Source organism: Varanus komodoensis, unplaced genomic scaffold, assembly GCF_004798865.1.
Source record: "Varanus komodoensis strain SLA01 unplaced genomic scaffold, ASM479886v1 scaffold60, whole genome shotgun sequence".
In the NCBI taxonomy this organism is placed as follows: Eukaryota; Metazoa; Chordata; class Lepidosauria; order Squamata; family Varanidae; genus Varanus; species Varanus komodoensis.
The window spans coordinates 3,756,329-3,774,126 of record NW_025336223.1 but is presented as its reverse complement, the minus strand read 5'-3'; the positions used below and the strand labels follow the sequence as shown (position 1 = coordinate 3,774,126).

At 47.1% G+C, this 17,798-nt stretch overlaps 1 protein-coding gene across 1 annotated transcript; it reads left to right on the top strand.

Annotated features, from left to right (window-relative positions):
• The first annotated feature begins 751 nt into the window (after window positions 1-751).
• PTMS (parathymosin) lies at window positions 752-10,363 on the top strand. The gene is made up of 5 exons (XM_044449784.1): window positions 752-986; window positions 5,826-5,894; window positions 7,629-7,716; window positions 7,825-7,892; window positions 9,424-10,363. Exons 1-5 carry the CDS (start codon window positions 939-941, stop codon window positions 9,472-9,474), a joined length of 324 nt encoding a protein of 107 aa, XP_044305719.1. The 5' UTR covers window positions 752-938; the 3' UTR covers window positions 9,475-10,363.
• The last annotated feature ends 7,435 nt before the right edge of the window (window positions 10,364-17,798 follow it).

Genomic DNA, 17,798 nt, shown 5'->3' with positions numbered 1-17,798 from the left:
CAGAAAAGTTTGGTTAAGAACCAAGCATGACTCCATTCTGCTCCAGCAAAACCCTGGACTGTGTAACAGAATGTGCATTCTCCAGTTCACTGAATATGTGCAGAGTCTCAGATGGCACATGTGACCAGGCCCTGACCTGGCCCAGTTCTCACATTGTTTCCAGAACACACTGGGATGCGGTGCGTATTGGGTCTGCTGTGGGCAGGTTCCCACCACAACAGGAGCTGGGAGCTCTGGTTCGAACTGCAGCTGGAACACCGCCCTTGACCCATCCCTCCTTTCTGTCACAGCCAGGAGTGGTTGGGTGGATCTGCTAAGCCTCGCTGAATGAGGCGCCTCAAAAAGCTGTGGCGGGAATTGTGGTACACAACCAGTAACTGGAGTCTGGCTGCTCCGGATCGTGTAGAGCAGAGTATTACAAAGGCGCGTGTGCACACAGATCTTGTGTAGGAGGCGCGGGCGAAGGGCAGGACAAAGGGCTGGAAGCCGAAGCACCCAGCGGAGATTTCCCGAAGAGCTCAGGACCGCCTCCAGTATCAGCCCGGGATCATGTAACCTTCCCTCGCCCTCCGCTTGCAAAGATGTTTTGTTCAGCCAAGCCGAGCCTCCCCTCTTCCCGGGACATGCATTACTCTTCTTCCCTCCCGGCCTGCCTGATCCTCTAATCAAGCATCCCTCTTCCCGCCCAGCCCTCCTCCCTTTCGGCAGGCCCCTCCCTCCCTGCCTTCCTCGTCACCGAGCAGAGTATAAATCCTTTTTTCTGGCATAGCCTCATCGCGGGAGAGGAGGATCTGGTCCGTGGCGCTCGGGACTACAGTTGCAGCGGCTGTGGGCTAGTTGAGAGCCTCGCTCGGAGCTGCACCTGGTTCCCCCCCGCCAAGCGCCTTCCCCGCGTGCGCGCTCTCGCCCGCTTTGTTCCTTCCCCTGCCTCCCCCAGGATGTCGGAGAAGCCCGAGAAGGAGGCTCCGGTAGAGCTCGGGGCCAAGGTGAGAAGGTCAGACCGAGAAGACCCGGGGACTAGCCTGCCGCTGCTGTCACAGGCAGGGTAGAATAGGAGCTCCGGGTAGTCCCAAGTGCAGGGATGGCTGGAAAGTGCCCGGAGACTTGCGGGAACGCAGCTACGGAGGGAGAAGACTCGACGTGGGCTGCTTGGGCACGCCTTGCCGCTCTTTTTCTGCATTCCTTCCCGGCTTGTCCTCCTCCCTCCCCGTATCGCGCCCTTCGGCTGCCTGCACAGGCGTCTTCCTTGCTTGCTCCCCTGGAAATGAACTGCGTCCGCCCTGCTCGGGTTGGGAAAAACTACGCGCTCCGGCGAGCAGAGCCGTGTGTGGGCACTGCGTCCTCGCCCCCTCCCCGCGCCCCTCGCTTCGGTGGCCATTAACCCCAAATGCGCTTGGCTGGCCAAGCGAGTGTTTATTTTCTGCCAAAGGTCCCTGGATTTGAGGCGGGAGAACTGCACTTGTCAGAGGAGTGGCCCGGGCCGTGCAAAGCCTGAAATCACGATTCCACCGAGGTCGCTCGCTCGCTCGCTCTTTCTCTCTTAACGTCCTGCTAATTATACGGGGGTTTCTCCTTCGGCTCAGGCGCCCTCATGAGCTAAGGGCTAGGAAGGGATACAGCGTTAAAGAAAGGAGCTATGCCTCCCACCCGGCTCTTCAGCGGGAGTACCGTGGAGTCTAAGCGGTTTCGCTTTATTAGGAAACAAACAGGCGGAGGCGAACAACACAAAGCCAGGAAAAGATGGAAGGCAATTAAGGAGCGTGCGTGCGTGCGTGCGCGCGCGAGCGCCTGCCAGGTTGCGAACATATGGGTCCCTCTCCGCAACCATGTTTCTTGTCTCTGAAAGCATCAAGAGGCGAAAAACCGCTTTGTTCCTGACTTTGGCAGCATGTTCTGCTGTGCACGTGCGTGTAAGAGCGGGCGCACGTGTAATCGCGTCGTGAGAACTATTTATCTTGCAAAAACGCTGTTTGCTTTAATTGGAATGCTGATGTTCATTGATGCAGAAAAGTGAGTTGTCTTCGCGACTTGTGGGGAAAGGTGGCTCCAAAGTGGAAGACAACACGGCCGCAAAAAGCCACATGGCTCCTGGAAGGGGTGGTAGAAGGCAGCGTGAATGGGACTTGCTCCCAGATATATTTTTTGGACCCGAACCGTTTAAGAATCATTCCGGGCAGAAAAGTAGGAGGGAGGAAAAGGGGCAAGAATAAATGAATCAGGAGATAGAAATCCCACTAGAGTTACTCATTTAGCTGTTTCCCTCGGCGGTATTAAGACTGGAACGCCTACGTCTTAAACCTGCAATCCTAGGCACGTTTATCTGGGAGAGTGGAACTTTTTTCTGAGTAAACATGCATAGGATTGCATTGCCTGCCTCTTTCCTGGCTACATGAGGGTGCCAGTCAGGGCAAAGAGGCTTCTTTTGTATCTGAATAGAGGGGAAGATACCTTGGAAAGGCAAAGAGTAAATAATCTGTGTTCCAGGACTTGGGGCTTGCACAATGTTATCTTGATAATTGTGCAGGTCCCTCACCTCTGGTGCTGCAGGGGAAATTATTAATTAAAGCAACCCAAAGAGCAGCTGAGGACATGGGGATAAAGGTTAAATATTGCATATAGCTCAGCCTTCCTCTGCTTCTCTTTCTCGGTTTGAATCGGAAAACCAAAGATAGAACTGGAGCTTGGAAAAAGACCCTTCTATGCACAGGAAAAGGCTGCTCTTTTGACAGGGCAAAACCACGTGTAATCTGTTCAGAAGCAAAGCCCTGCTCTACGGTGCCCCTTGCTTTGTGGTCTTACTTTCCGTGGTTTATTGTGTCATCAGCAGAGGTGGATGGAGCATAACACTTTCCCCAGTATGTCTCTCTTGTTTTCCTTTTGGCTGCCTTGCATCCTGCTGAGACAGTCCCGGACAGATCTTGCATCCTACATCAGTTCCAGGAAGCTTTGTGGGTTAGAACCACTGTATAATAACAGTCAGGGTATCAGCCTTCCAGTGGAAATTTTAGAAAATGGCTACAACTGAGTGGGGAGTGTGGAAACCTGTAAGGGTCTTATAAAGAAAGTTCTAGAACAGTGTCGAGGACAGTTCATTGGATTAGATCCAGACTTTGCCATCCTTCAAGTAAATCCATTGAAATCCATGAGTCTGTTTAGTCTTGATTAACTGGACCCATTGATTCAAAAGGCATTGTGCAACTGTATTGTTCTGCTGTTGCCTCCAATTTGTTTTCTAGTAAGGAAAGGGATGGTGGACCCAGTGGAAAAGAATCGGAAGGCTACAAACTGGAGACAGCATCATTTGGACCAGGGGTGGGAGCCCCCCCCCCCGGCTTATTTCTTTCTGCTGAGCCCAGCATTCCTTCTTGTGTAATTTGTTGGGAGCTGTGTGCTGCCTGCGAGTAGAGCCAAAACCAAAACTGGGAGGATCATCCTTTTCTGCCACCCCTTTGCCCTCTTCCTTCCCATACAGGGAGCTGCCAAGGAACAGGCAGATCACTGCTGCTAATGATCTGACCTGATCGGAAGTAGCAGATTCTTGAAGACCGCCAGAGAGCCCTGGGCCACCCACCCTGGTCTAGGGCCTCTGTAAGAGGCAGTCTTGAGAATCCATGCTTGCCTTACCTGAAACTTCCAGGGATTCTGGCTCTGAGCCATGGGGGGCACATGAGTCAGCTGAGAAAATGGCTTGGAGCCTTTAATTTTTAACGGAGAACCTTCCTTGAATCTGAATGTGTAGAATAAGGTTCCTCTTAAAGGATTAGCAGTGGAGATGCAGATGTTGGTATGACACCAGAATGGTCAATCTAGGTGAGTCTCAGACGTATCTAGGCCAGTATTTTGTCTCCTGTGACTCAAGGAAGGTGTCATACCTCAGGAAAGGACACTGTGCCCCCTAGTGGAAAAGCTTGGGATAGCCCATCTAGAAAGGATGTTTTTTCAGGTAGAGCAGTGTAGGCAATGTCCACGGGCCAGGGACCACACTGCCTCCATGGAACCTACCCAGGGCTGCATTCCACCTCTGCTGCTGTTCAAATAGCTGACATCAAAAGAGCAACAATTATGCAAGAAAACAAGGCACAGGGGGAGGCTGCATTTGCTTGCAAACAGAATAACTCCCAGGTTTCCTTGCAAAATCGCCGTTCCAGCCCCGACCCCATGGCAGGAAATGCAGCGGAGTGGGAGAGCCGCATTTGGCCTGTGTGCTGCCTGCTCCTACCACTAAGGCCACTTCCCACAGTTCTTCATCTCACAGTTAGGATTTGCCTGTAGTATTGGCTTACAGTAAGGGGGAGGTGGCAGTTTCAGTCAGGTTGGGGTCTTATTTGGCCACCCAGAACCCCCCAGAGGCCACACCCTTCCTCAGACATTGTGCGTTTCTTTTGATTTTGCTGCCAAAATTCAACTGTGCAACAGTGGCAGGAAAAAAGCAACAAGAGGGGATTGAAAACAAGGTGTATGCTCCCCATGAGCTTTGTTTTAGAGTGGAAATGTACTTTTCTGCCATTGCCCTGTCATTTTGGCAGTTCTGGCGCTGCTGTTGCTGTCCCCACAAGCTGCAAAAGTGGGGGCCACAGAAGATGTGAATCTGTCCTCATGGGTCACCCATCCCCATACTAAGGTGAAGTTGGTTCAGTGCACAGAGGGGTGTTCCCTGGAACTGGTGCCACAGCTCAGCACTAGCACAAATCAAGATTTTTAACAAAGTATGCAGATTTCCTTGCTTCAATACCCATGGAAGGAGAAACCCTAGAGGGACCCCCAGGCACTTTCCCCTCCTCTCATACTGCCTGTGCCCAAGTTCCTTCCAGATAAGCCTTTCTTTAGACTTTGTGCGCAGGCCTCTCGAACAGACATTATTGGAATATTATTTCTGTACATAAAACGGCACACTTTTCCAATGCAGGTATTAAAGAAGGGTTAAGGCAGGGACCTCCACCCTTTCTGAGTTGATGGAATTTTGAATGAGTGTTGTGCGAACGCACAAGGGAGCTGGAGGGGGTGGGTAGCAGTCATAAACTGGCTGCCATGCTTGGCTTCGGAAGTCCCAGCAGGCAAGCCGATGAGATTAAACAAATTCAGGAGCACAAGTCTTTAGACAAAGCTCTTAAGTAGAAGGCAGAGATGGGGCCTCCAAAGCACCGTTTTGTGCACCCAAATACAGGTGGTCTTGGCCAGCCCTTTGATCTGCAGCATGCCAGCATCTTGCATTGTGAATGCTGCAGCTACTGATTCAGAAAGAGCGTAATGGTGCGGAGAGGTGGGCAGCCAAGTTGCATTGCAGAGTGAGTGCTGAAGCGGGAGGCAAATGATGCTAACCCAAAAGACATGATCCACTGGAAAGCCCTTACGTGCTGCAGCACCCAGTAAAAAGGAGAGCTACATGGCTGCAGGCTGCTGCGTTGTGCTGCATTTTAGTTGGTGGGGAAGGGTGCGGGTTTGGATGATCAGCCTCAAGCTGCAAGTAAATTTTGCCACAACTAGTGATCATGTTGCCATGTGGTCAGTTAGTCTTCCATAACGAGGCTTCCATGGATTTAATGGCTTGCCCGTTTCTTCCTTATTTGCCTCCAAGAGGCAGGCTGTTGTACTCAGTGGTGCATCATAGGTAAATAAATACATCTATAAAGCCACTGTAAAGGCAATGTTTCCTTTTTAATTTCTTTTGGCTGTCTTTTTCATTTCACTCTTTGTTCTCTAAATACAATGAAGGAGTTGCATCTTTTCCTTCACCAGTTTTCCTGTTTTGCCGTTGTCTTCTCATACTAGTTCCTTCTCAAGTCCCTTCAATATTAAATGGACAAATTTCTCATCCTATCTTTTAGGACTTGAAAGAAAAGAAAGAGAAACATGAGGAGAAGTCCGCCCGCAAAGAAAAGAAGGAGATAATAGAGGTAATCAGGCATGTATCTGGTGGAGAAATGCAGGGGTGAGAGGGCTTGGTAAGGATGAAACCAGAAAGAAGGCTATGGGGAGAGGCTGTGCAGAAACAAACCTTTAAAATGAGCCAGCAGGGGGTGTGTGTGTGTGTCTGTCTCTGTGTGTCTGTCTCCTTTCTGCCTTTGTGATGGTGCAAGCACCCTGCTAGCCTGCAGTCTTCCAGGCAGCTTCTGCTTTAAACCAGCAGAATATATTTCTCCTGAGCTTGATCTGCAAGAGAGAATTCTTCTGACAAAAGCATAGTGAGTGCAGTTTCCAGAGTGGGAGCAGCTCCTATTTCTGTCTACACATGGACTCTCCCTAAGGAAGTGCTTGGATGATGAGTGCAATCCAGCAAAGATCCAGGAAAGCAGGCTGGGCAATGCACAAGATGCCAGGGAGTGTCCGCCAGCCGAGATTTCCAGAACCGGAAAATGGAAGCCATTTGGAGTTGGAGAAAAGGCTTAGCTACATGAGGCACTAGAAGGGGATGAGCTAGTAAAAGGCCAGAGGGACAAGGAAGGCCGCCAGGTTCTGCCTCCGGGGATCCCGGCCATGATTAATAGCATCAAAGAATGGGAAGCCTGTAGGACTTCTCTATGCTGGCTGGGATCTTGTAGTGTTTTGATGGTTTTGCAGGCAAAGCTGCTTGGCCCTTAAGTGTTGCATGGGAAACAGGTGTTCTAAGAGGCTTTTTTATGCATGATGTCGCAGTGGAAAGGTGGTAGATTTCCATCTGCTGTGTTTTTGGTGGCCGTTTTCCGCTTCCCTGTAACAGAGTCTCCACTAGGGGGAAGTAGCCCACAATTCTAGCTGCCCCAAAGAACCACAGTATGAAAAGTAAGAGCTGCTGCAGGCTACAACAGTTCAGAGCGTGTGATGGAAAGAAGGCGATCTGACGGGGCTGAGAGTTAGCAGCATTCACTTGGTGGCGCTAAGGATTAGAAATAACGAGCATAGCATTTTCTTCTCCAGAGCCTAAAATACCTCTCAGAGACCTTTAGTGTGCAGAGTGGGGAAGTTACAGGCACGATGAGTCTAGGCATTTCTAGAAGATGAATAAAAGTGGAAATCTTGACAGCATGGCCGCAGTTCATGTGCTCTCCACATCAGCTAAAATCAGCTGTGAATGACGTCCCGAAAGCAAAAGGAAGCGGTGATGCGCAACAGGGTTTTCAAGAAATCACAAGGAGGGCTGTGGGAATTAGGTGCACAGACCTTTGGTGCAGCTTTCTTTTTCCAGCACTGGGCAACCAGATACTCTGAGGACTGGCACCTCTCTGTACTTGTCTCTTTGTGTCTCTCCGCCACCCCCACGGCCCTGTGAAAAACAGAAACCAAGGGGATCCTGTACCTGGATCTCCTGCATCATGTCGTCTAATTTGGACCTGATGCTCAAGAGGTAATTGTTGTTGATAAACCAGTCCACCATATCCTTAGAATAACCATGGCTGTGAGTGCAGCACTGATCAGTAGTAGGTCCGGGTGTTTGTGAACAGGTGCTGAGAGAATCGAGCGTGCAGAGTGTGCACCTGTGTGCCCCAGTGCCCTCCCCCCCAAAATCCCACACGAGTCCCCCCAGGCTTGTGAGGCAATGCAGTGAGAAGCTCCAGGGAAGGCAGTTTGGACTTGGGTGCGTGGCAATAACAGTGCCTGTGATCTGCTCGGCTGGCCAAGGATGCTTTCTGCTCTGGGTTTGCCTCCTGCAGGATGATGAAAATGGAGCCGAGGAGGAGGAGGATGATGAGGATGCAAATCCTGAGGATGTCGAAGATGAGGATGAAGAAGATGATGAAGGTGAGGGTGAGCTGTTAGTGCAATGGGTGAGCTGTACTGTAAGGCAACACATCACTGAATTCCATGTATGGTTGACTGTGATTTCCATTTCCCCCCATTAATTCCAAGATGATGAGAATGAACAGGAGCCAGACTCACATGCAGTAAAACGATCCGCAGAGAAGAAGCAGGAAGAGGTCAGTAGAAACCACCTTCAGGAAAGCAAGAGTGGGAGGATTCGGTTTTGGGAGGGTGTGGGGACCGTGATGTAGAACATAGCATCATGATTCAGTCTTGCAAGCACCTCAGTCCAGTCGGGGCGATCACTGCGGCTGTTGCTGTGTTCGTAATTTCATAAGCAGACTGGCTGTGATGAACAGAGTGGGGATAATCCATTTGTGGCATTAATCCGGGCCTCTTCCTCTTTGGGTAAATTAGGGCCATGGATACTTGCTGGTAAATCCTGGGAACCATGGGCACGTGAGCAGGGGTCACATCCGAAACCGACCTGGGTATGAAGGCCAGCAAGCAGGTTCTGTTCATCCTCGGGCAGCACCCAGCTGTGCCATGGTCCAGGTCCTGAGTGCCACGCTCTTAACATCTGTCTCTGGAACTGCGGAGACTTTGCTTCTTCATTGAGTTCAGAACGGCTGGACAGCTGGCAGTGTTACAAACTAAACCATGTCCTCTGTGAAGGGAGTTATTAGCCCACACTTGGTGACAGAAACCCTTTGAACGCATTTGATTGCCTCCTCCTCTCTCAGTTCATCTAGAAACTTGTATGGTTTCAAACAGCTTTCCCCAGCCTGATGCCTCCTGCTTCTACCATCCTCGGCTTGTATGGCAGGTGGAAGAGGTGATGGGGGTTCTAGTTCAACACATCTAGTCCAGGCTGGGGAAGGCTGTGCTAATGGGTGAGGCAGAAACTGGCCCAGGATCCAGATAGTCAAACTTTTTCTTAGTTTCCTGCCAACAGGGCAAGGTAAGAACGTAGCTTTCCCCTCCTCCAGCCTCTTCCATGCATATATTGCACTAGGAATCTTCCGGAACTGGTTCTTTCCTCATGGCGCATAGGAGGGCATCATCTCTTAATGGCATTGTGGTGCCTTTGTGGGATGCAGCAACGCAGTGATGACAACAGCTGCACTGCCACCAGGAGCAGTTTTACGTGGCACTTCTGCTCTCGCCTTTCACAGCAGTTGACACACAGTTCGCGTCTTCAGTGTGCAGTAGATGGCCTTGCACTGTCTTGCCCTTTATGAGTATACAAATGGTGGACTTACTATCCAAAAAAAAGCATGGTAGTATGTTATTTCCTGGAGAAAACCTCTTGCCCCCGTTATTCATCGTTTTGGACAAAACAGAAATGGTGACTTGGGCATGCATGCTGGATAGGCCCTGAGACAAGTAGGACCAAGACTCATGCCAGTGAAGTCAGTATTTTTGCCCTCTGCTCTAGATGGTACTAAAATTCAGTTCTCGACTCTTGCTCTCTGTGTGGGGGGGCATCCTGTTCTCTTGGCACTATGGTGAGGTCTATTTTGTTACATGATTTCCTGTCCCTGAAAAGAAGCCTTGCGGGCCCAAGGGAAGCACAGGATCTTCACAGCTGCATGTACCCATTTTTCTACTCTTCATCTGTACTTTTGTGACGCCAACAGAACGTGCAAAGATCTTTCACGATGCCGATGAACATCTGACCCAATGTGCCCATACTTTTCTGTGCAGGATGAAGTGGACCCAAAGAGAAAGAAGACAGAAAACGGCTCTTCAGCTTGACTCCCCCCCCCCGCCCCCGTCCTCTTCACCACCATCCATCTGTCCTCCAACCTTCATTCCTCCAGTTGTGCAGGCACTTAAGTGATGCTACCAGTGGATGAGGAAGAGGAGGGGTTAAACATGCTTGCTGACCGAAGCAGAGGAAGCTGCATAGAGCTCTTCTCCAGACCCCCCCCCCCAGACCTGTTCCTTTTTTTTACAGTGCTCCCTGTGGTCCCCTACATCCCAAGCTGCCGATTCCCTCTCCATTTTAACGAACCTTAGTCCCTAGACACTCAGCCTCCTCCGTCCTGTTCCTGCAACTGCTGCCTGAGATCCTTCCATGCCTCTACTTTCAGCACCTCTTCTGCCCTCTCGCCTCCTTTCTTCAGCCCTTTACAGAATTCCATACACATGTGGAAAAATTGTGGTGCTGAAAGGTTTGAATCAAATCTGGGGCAGAGGAAAAGGAGGGGCAGGGGGTCTTTGCAGCCATGTATCCTCTCCTGTGCCCGGCTCCCTTTCCATAGCAGGGAGAAGGCCACACTCTCTTAACGAATACCATAAAACACGTTTAAATAAAATTGACAGTTTTTAATGGATAACATTTTGTACAAATTGACATGGTAGCAAGCTGGATCTGGTGAACTTTTTTTCCTCCAGAGGGCAAGGCTTGTTTTTAATGTGTAAAGTAATATGTGACCCAGTGTGTTTTCCTCATTTGGGGTGTGTGTGTGTATTTGTTTTATCTTAATTAGGGACCAAATTTTGATTTCTCCCTTCAAGTTGTTTTTCTTTGTAAATTAAAGCAGACCCATCTGCAATATTTTCTATGGCACAAACATAATGAGGATGAGAAATATAAATATATATATTGTTTAGCACTGTAAATAAAAACCTTTCAAAAAGATTTCAAGCAATCTGGTAGTCTGTGGGGTGTGTTAATTCTGACATGCACTACACATCTGCATCCAGTCTGGTCACCTCTGGCTCATCTTTCGCCAGAAGGAAGCATTCAGGCAGGACACGGAAGCAGCTGCCCTCCCCCAGTTGGTTCCCCCTCTGCGCCTGGGGCAGTATGTAATCATCATGGCCTGGAGCTGCTCTGCATGAATTAGTCTAAGCTCTTTTTAAAGCTGTTCAGGTGGGTGGGCCTCACTGCACCTTTGTGCTTGCAAATTCTGCAGTTTTAACAGCATACTGTGTGAAGCACTTCCTGTTGTAAGTACAGATTCGCCCATTATAGGCTTTATTGCAACCCTGCGTTCTAATACAGGTTGCTCTACTTTCTGTTATTGTTTGATTCATTAGCAACCCGTGGGTTACTGTTAAGGATGTGAAGTAGTTGTGCTGAAGCTAAGCCCTTTTGGCCCTATAGGCCACCCAGATGACAGACCCCCTTGGCATGTATATCCCCTGGGAGGAAGTGTGGGGTATAATTGAGTAGGCTGCAATTCTATGCACACCCGAATTCCAGCTGAACTTAGGTTACCTCTGCGTAGACATGCAACGAATTGTGCTGCAGGGCAGATTTTAAAAGATCTAGGAAGATAAAAATGGTCTACGCTTGGCACCAAATCGTCATCTCGGGCAAGCCTCTCGGAGGAAGCTATTCCATATTTGGGGCATGGGCTGCCAGTACTGAAACGGCCCCTTTGCATTAGCTTCACCTCTGTTTCACCTGACCAGAGTGGGTGTGCTGTGCTACTTGTTTATGTGCAAGGAGTTTGGTGGTTTTGTGTGACGGGCTGTTCAGACGCGTGACCTCCAGCCAAAATCGGCACTCTCACCAAGAGCTACTTGCGTTCTGCATGAGCCCATCAGTCTGCAGATGTCCAAGCAGGGGAATTCTATCTCCGTTTGCATTTCAGCAGGCTTCTATTAGAGCAAAATGGTTGTTTCTTGCGGAAGGGAATCCATGAATCCATGGCTGGTGGTAACACCCAGTCCCTCTATGGGATCGCCATGGTTGTTACAGAGTCAGGTTGTGCAGAACACGGCTTCCGCCTGGGCTAGGCTAGGTATATGGAGCTGGATTCCTGCCTCTGGTTTCTGCAGTGGCCATCTCAACCTCTTCGGAATCTGTTTCTTTCCCAAATTACTCCCTTTCTGTTGCACATTCTGTGAGTGCGTGTAATAGCTGGCAGCCTTTGGGTGTGATCACCATTTCTGGTGCCCTTCTGGGAAGCACCTGCACCCAGTCTTTTGACATATGCACACCTTGGTAGCCTTCCATGAATAAGACCACATCCCATGCCCTAAAGCACCTGGGTGAACAGCCTTCCAGTAATAACCAGAGGTAGTGCGTTTGCGCCCTCTGGTGCCCACATTTCACAGTGCTTGCAACATGTAACATTAACTCTAGGTAGGTTTTGTGTCTGTTTTGAGGTGTGATCTACAGACCTTGGAAAATCTCAACCATACACCTTTCTTTTCTTAACAAAACTCAAACATTTTGCACCATGGGGTCAAGTGGAGAAAAGTTGGACTTCCAAGAGACTGCAATTTACAATACAAGAACCAGTTTTCAAAAGATAGGTTGTACTCAGTAACTAACACCCATGCGATAATGCTTCCGTTATGAAGAATGCATACTTTTTAGGATTGTGCTCTGGCCAGTGCATAATAAGCCAATGATTCAGGAACTGGGCGACGTCCCCTCCAAAATCATTTGTTTGACTACTTCCGGGGGTAGAAGTCTCTGGATGCCCTTGGTCTTTATCTGCAAAGTGCAGCACTTCCTAGCGTGTGAGAGCCACACGCTCATCTTTGGCCCAGCCCTACTTTTTAAAACGATCTGTGAAGCGATGTTTTAGAAAAATTGCTTGAGTAGCTGCAGCCGCTTGTCATGGGCAGGGCACCGCATGGTACAGCCCGTCAGGGGCCTTTGGGCCGCACTGCTGCTGCTTCCCACATAGGAAGCGGTGTGTGTGGGGGGGTGGGGGGGTCCCCAGTCCAAAGCTCCCCATCTGCTATTAGCTCCAGAGAGGTGGGCTGGGGAGGGGGAAGATACCCTGATCTTAGTGCATCTCTTGCAACCCTCAAGCAAATGTGTCAGCCTGGGTGCCGGGTAGGGAAAAAGGCAGGCTATAAGCAGAGTATATTGCGATACGATACAATACAATATGTGAATAATCGGAACATTCATTTGATTTTAAAACACATCCTTCTCGATTTCCACCCTACTCTTACAATACCCCCAAATGACTTATTTCAGCCATTGATGAAGCTATCTATTGAGACCAAGGTGGGAAAAATAGGTAAGCATATAGTATGACCAAAAGGCTGGATATAAGTGGGAACATTAAATCCAATGTGAATTCAGTTATTTTTTTCTATTACCTTGGGAGCTAAGGAAGCACTTTGCGTGCAATTTCTAGGCTGCCCTTCAGCACAGCAGTAAATGAGGCTGAGGCTGCATAGCTTCCAAAATGCTCACGCTCCTTCTGAGTATTCCTGTTGTTGATACAAGCCTCTGCACTTCTCTGTGCCCCCGTGAACCTTCTGCAGTGTACCTTTGAATTGCACGTCAGCTCACCCCTGTAAGTAACAACTGGTCTACTCTTTGTGTGCGTGAGTGGACTTGGATGCTTGTTCTGCCTTCTCAGGACCAAAAGCACCATTTTCACATTGCGTTGCCACAAGTGATCCGTGGGATTCCCTTCCAGGAAAAACAAAAACTGCAACACACTTCCTTTAAAAACCCAGCCATTTTGCTCAGGCCAAACAACTTTTGAACATTCAGTTTTCAAGAAGCAATCCAAGCAATACCACAGAGACAGTATTGCTATGAGCAGGCATGAGGGGAAATTAGAATAATTTTCCACTGCTGGTAACTGGTTTTTGCGCAAGCATGCACAAAATTAGAACTTAACGTTTCCAAACATGGCAAAAACAGGAGATGGTGCTGTTTGTCATCACCTCCGAAGGTGACACGCTCAAGGTAGAAGCACGTAAGCACAGCAGGTGTGATGGTCCTGCAGGTCCATGCTTCTGATGCACGAGGAGAGGGCCAGTCTAGGGTCTACAGACCACTGCTGCAGTCCAGGGCCAGCATGGATGGCATTCCAAAGGCAGCAGTGGAAGGTGCCAGCCCTGTTGTCATCAGGCCCCCTCTGGGCTCCCCAGGTCACCTGATCCAACTGGGCTGCCGTGCTGCCATGTGTGTTCCGGATGTGATCAGAAAACCGCAAGGGCTCAAGGCATTTTAATGCCTAAGGTGGCAACCCAACGAGTCTTTTTTCTTTCCCACCGTGGGGCATGGTCAACCAGGGAATCCTCACCATTGCTGGTCTTCCCAAGATGTGCTGGAAGACTGGATATGCTTGTGCACGTTTCTTCTACAAGTAGATCAAGCGAGGGGAACGTGTGACCCATCTGGTGGTGGTCTGTTTGTAATACTTGTATCCCACCGAATATAATAGGCAGCACCCCTCTTGATCGCCTCTGTTATCTCGTGGCCCTGCAGATGCGGTTGGACCACAAGGTGTCTGCTCCTGGCCTAAAAGGCTGCTCAGCCTCAGGCTGAGGCTCAGCGGCAAAAGGCAAAGCCCGAGAGGAGCAGGGAGGGGGTTCCAGCTGAATGAGAGTGGCATTTTCCAGTGCCCAAGTGGTTGCAAAGGATGGCAGAAGGTTGCAGGGGAAAAGAGCTCGGTGGTGCTTGGGGGCTCTGCCCAGAGTCTTGAGGAACATGGGCATCTAGGCAAGTGGATATGAACTTGCTTCATAAAATATGGTACGGTCTACTGGGAACTGCTTATTTATAATTAACTGTAATATTATGTTCCTTTTTCTATTGTGCCGTTGGTGTAAAGGGCACGTCATTTTCCTATGTTCGCAATGACTAATATCTTCAAGCAAATTAATCTGACTTGACATGAGTGGTGGGAATGAATGGTAAACATTCTCAGGCAAAGCAGAAGATGCTCTTCTCCTTCATGCTGACTTTTCTTCTCACCCTGGAGACCTCGTTCTTCCACACCTCCCTTTCTTGGAAAGGGCTTCATCCACTCGTCATTGCATTATCCAAGCCACTATTGCATTCTGCTATCTTCCTCTTGTTGTTCTCTTGCCTTTTTCCTCTAGATGCAATTCATGGTTAGTTCTGTTTCTTAAAACTCTGTTGCCCTCCCAGTCTGGTGTAGAGGCTGTTCAAGGCCACAATCCCATTCATAAGAAGCTTCCTCCTTTCTTTTTCTTTTAAAGTGACTGATTCTTTTCGACACACACACACACACACACACACACACACACACTCATTAAAAATATTACCACCCATTAAATAATCAATACTTAATTCAAACTATTTATGGGATGCACTATGATCACATCTTATCTTTTATTTCTTCTTCATAAAGCTCATACAAGGAGTTAGTAAAATTTGCTGTTAAAAACTTTAGTTGTTCTTTCAGTTTGCTTGTAAGTATTGCAATTTAGCACAGCAGAGCTTTCCAGTGTCCCATGAGTTGTCCTTGTTTTGGTTGGAGTATGTGATAAATTTATGCCAAATTCCATAGTTGTTGTCCTTTCCACAATCCTGATGCTCTGATTTGTTTTATTAGGTTTTTCCAAAATCTGTTTCTTGACAGACTCAGTGCTATTTCTCCCCCGCTCCTCCTCCATCTTTTCTCAAACTTTCCAAGCATGTAGCCACCCAGACAAAGTAAGTAAGTAATTGTAAAGCAAATGTTGATTATTCCCTTACCATGGACAATGTGATATAGTTTTATAATTCATCTCATTATTTTTCTGCTTTGCCAAAACTGAGATATTATTGTACAAGATTGCCTTATGTGTAGAGATGATCTCATTTTCTTCAGTTTCTTCAGCATTTTGCATGAATGATGGATAATTTAAAAGCTAACTGTGCATTATTTTAAAATTGTTTACTCCATATTGCTTTTAATCTTGAGGTTTCTACTGTAATGCCTAGAAAGCTGTCCTTGGGTATATTTCAGCCTTTATCTTGAATCATTGTTCACTTCTAGCGATATCCTATATAGTTTTGAAGCCAATCCCTTCATTGCATAAATATTTTGTATAATAGTTTTCTCAAATTAGGCCAGAGGGCATTCTAATTGTGTTTGTACCCTTGGGCTGGAGATAAAAGTACATCGTGTGTTGTATGTATATTTTGCTCTTTATCTTCTATTGGTTGGCTCTTTCTAGTAGCTATACCAGTGTAGAGTTCTAATAATCTATATATCCCTTCCCAGTGTTGGTGACATTGGATTTGTCCTTATCATAAAAGAAAGAGTGGCACAGAACTGGAGTTCTCAGAACAAGAGGCTGTCAGTAGAGCATTTTGTTAAATCTCTTCTGTCTGCATTTTTCAGATTGTCACGTGCTTTTAATTCTGTCATAAATGCATTGATAGAATCAGCTTTTTTTCCATTTCCCAAACTTTGTGCTCCATTACACAATTTGCTCTTCCAAAAATGTTCAAATCCCCCCATGTGTATTTTCATGCTTTAGCCTATGAGGGAAATGCACATTTTCTGGTGGTTTTTACATTTTATTTTTCTACAACTAAACTGGCACAAAATTCAGAAAAGTAAAAATGGATATGCGGGTCTATAGAAGCCATATGGCTCAGGAAAAGCTGGTGGAAAGCTGGTGATCTAGAGATCAAATTCCTAGAAATCTGGACTCATTTGATTCTTTTGTGGATTTCTCCCATGTCCCTGCCAGGCACTGAGGTCTGCGTTATCTGCTCGAAAGGGCAGATGCTTGTTTCTTCCAGCTTTCTGTTCTTCTTCTCCATATCAGTCTAACAATTGCCTTTGTTATTGCTCATAAATTGCTTAATTTGATATGCATCAATTTATAAGAAGGAGACTTTCTTACATATTAAGAAAGCCTAAACTCACCTTGAAGGTGGAAGCAGCTCTTTTGAAGGAAGGAGACGCATTCAGTTTGGATCAACTTCTTATCATTAAGCCACCTTTTCCTAATGGGCAGTATTCCAATTCTGTTGTTATTGATTTCTGCAATATTCTTCTTTTGTATCATAAAGCCGGTCATCCAATCAGAATAAAGGCTTTTATCTGGAAAGCCTTTATGCTGACCTGTGTGGAAGGAGGAGAAAGACTCACTGCAGCCATAGCTTCCTTTGATTATATTTTGAACATTTATTTGAGATAGTAATGCCTAGCTGATAGATTTGTCAGGATACCAAACACTCTGATGAGCTCAATTCATTGAAGCCAATTATCTTTTACTTTTGATAATTTACTGTTAATCATGACTTTTTATTAACATTTGAAATGATGGGGAGAATATGTGAAAGGTTCTTCTTAGGACCTGAAGTTTATCTGCAAACAAATTCATGACCATCCTCTGACTATTTTTCTTTACTGCATGAACTATTTGTCTGCAAATGACTCTATGAAACGGACAAATAGTAGAAGGGATGCGGAAGCCTTGCTTTGTGCCTCTCCAGATTGGGAGTCCCACTGCTTAGGGCTTGGTTTTAGTGGGATGCTTGTTATTTTCTGAGTTTAACTCATTGCCTCACTGAGACCAAGTCTGAATCCCCATTCTAATTGGTCAAAGGTTTTTGAAGTAACCCGCATCACAATGAAGGATTCCCCCCCCCCATGCATCACAGAAGGGTTAAGAGTTCTGTAGGGTTGCTATTTCTTTGCCTTAATGATTGCAAATAGGTCCAGTCTGGTAGAAGTGGCAGCTAGAAACTTGTACAAATTTTTTGGTAATGTTTTGATTTAAGGATTGTTGATGCTCTGGTGTTAATTTTTTTTTAAAAAAATATAGGCTTTTAAAAAACTTCAATTTCATTGCCATCAAGTTTTTAAAATGAGTAGTTCTTTGAAAAAACACAAAAGAATTCATTCATTTAAGAAAAGTGAAAAACGTTGTCTCCTGGATTTTAATGAAACATATCTGTTTTTTTGTTCTTTCTTCCTGATAAAATCCACCACTAATTTCAGTGTTTACTCCCAGAATCAATAGAATCTTTATTAGAAAATTTCAAATTTTTAACAATTTTGTGCATATGCAGAGTTTGTGGAATAAATAGTTTTCTTATCAGTTGGTAGAAGCGGAGATTTTTCATTTTTGTTCCCCTAGTACAGGAGTACACATCTTATTTTTTATTTGATTTTTTGGCTTCGAATACCATATCAGGTATTTGTTTAGGTGGCTGGGACCACACGTATTGTGTGCATACACTCACATGTATTCGTGCGCACATATTCGCACATAACTCACATACAATTCTCTCTCACACAGACATCACCATTCACTCCATTCCAACTCCTGTCTGCTTTGATTGGATGGAGCCAACATCTTTCCAGAGCCCGCAGTGCTCAAGCCACCCAGGTGTG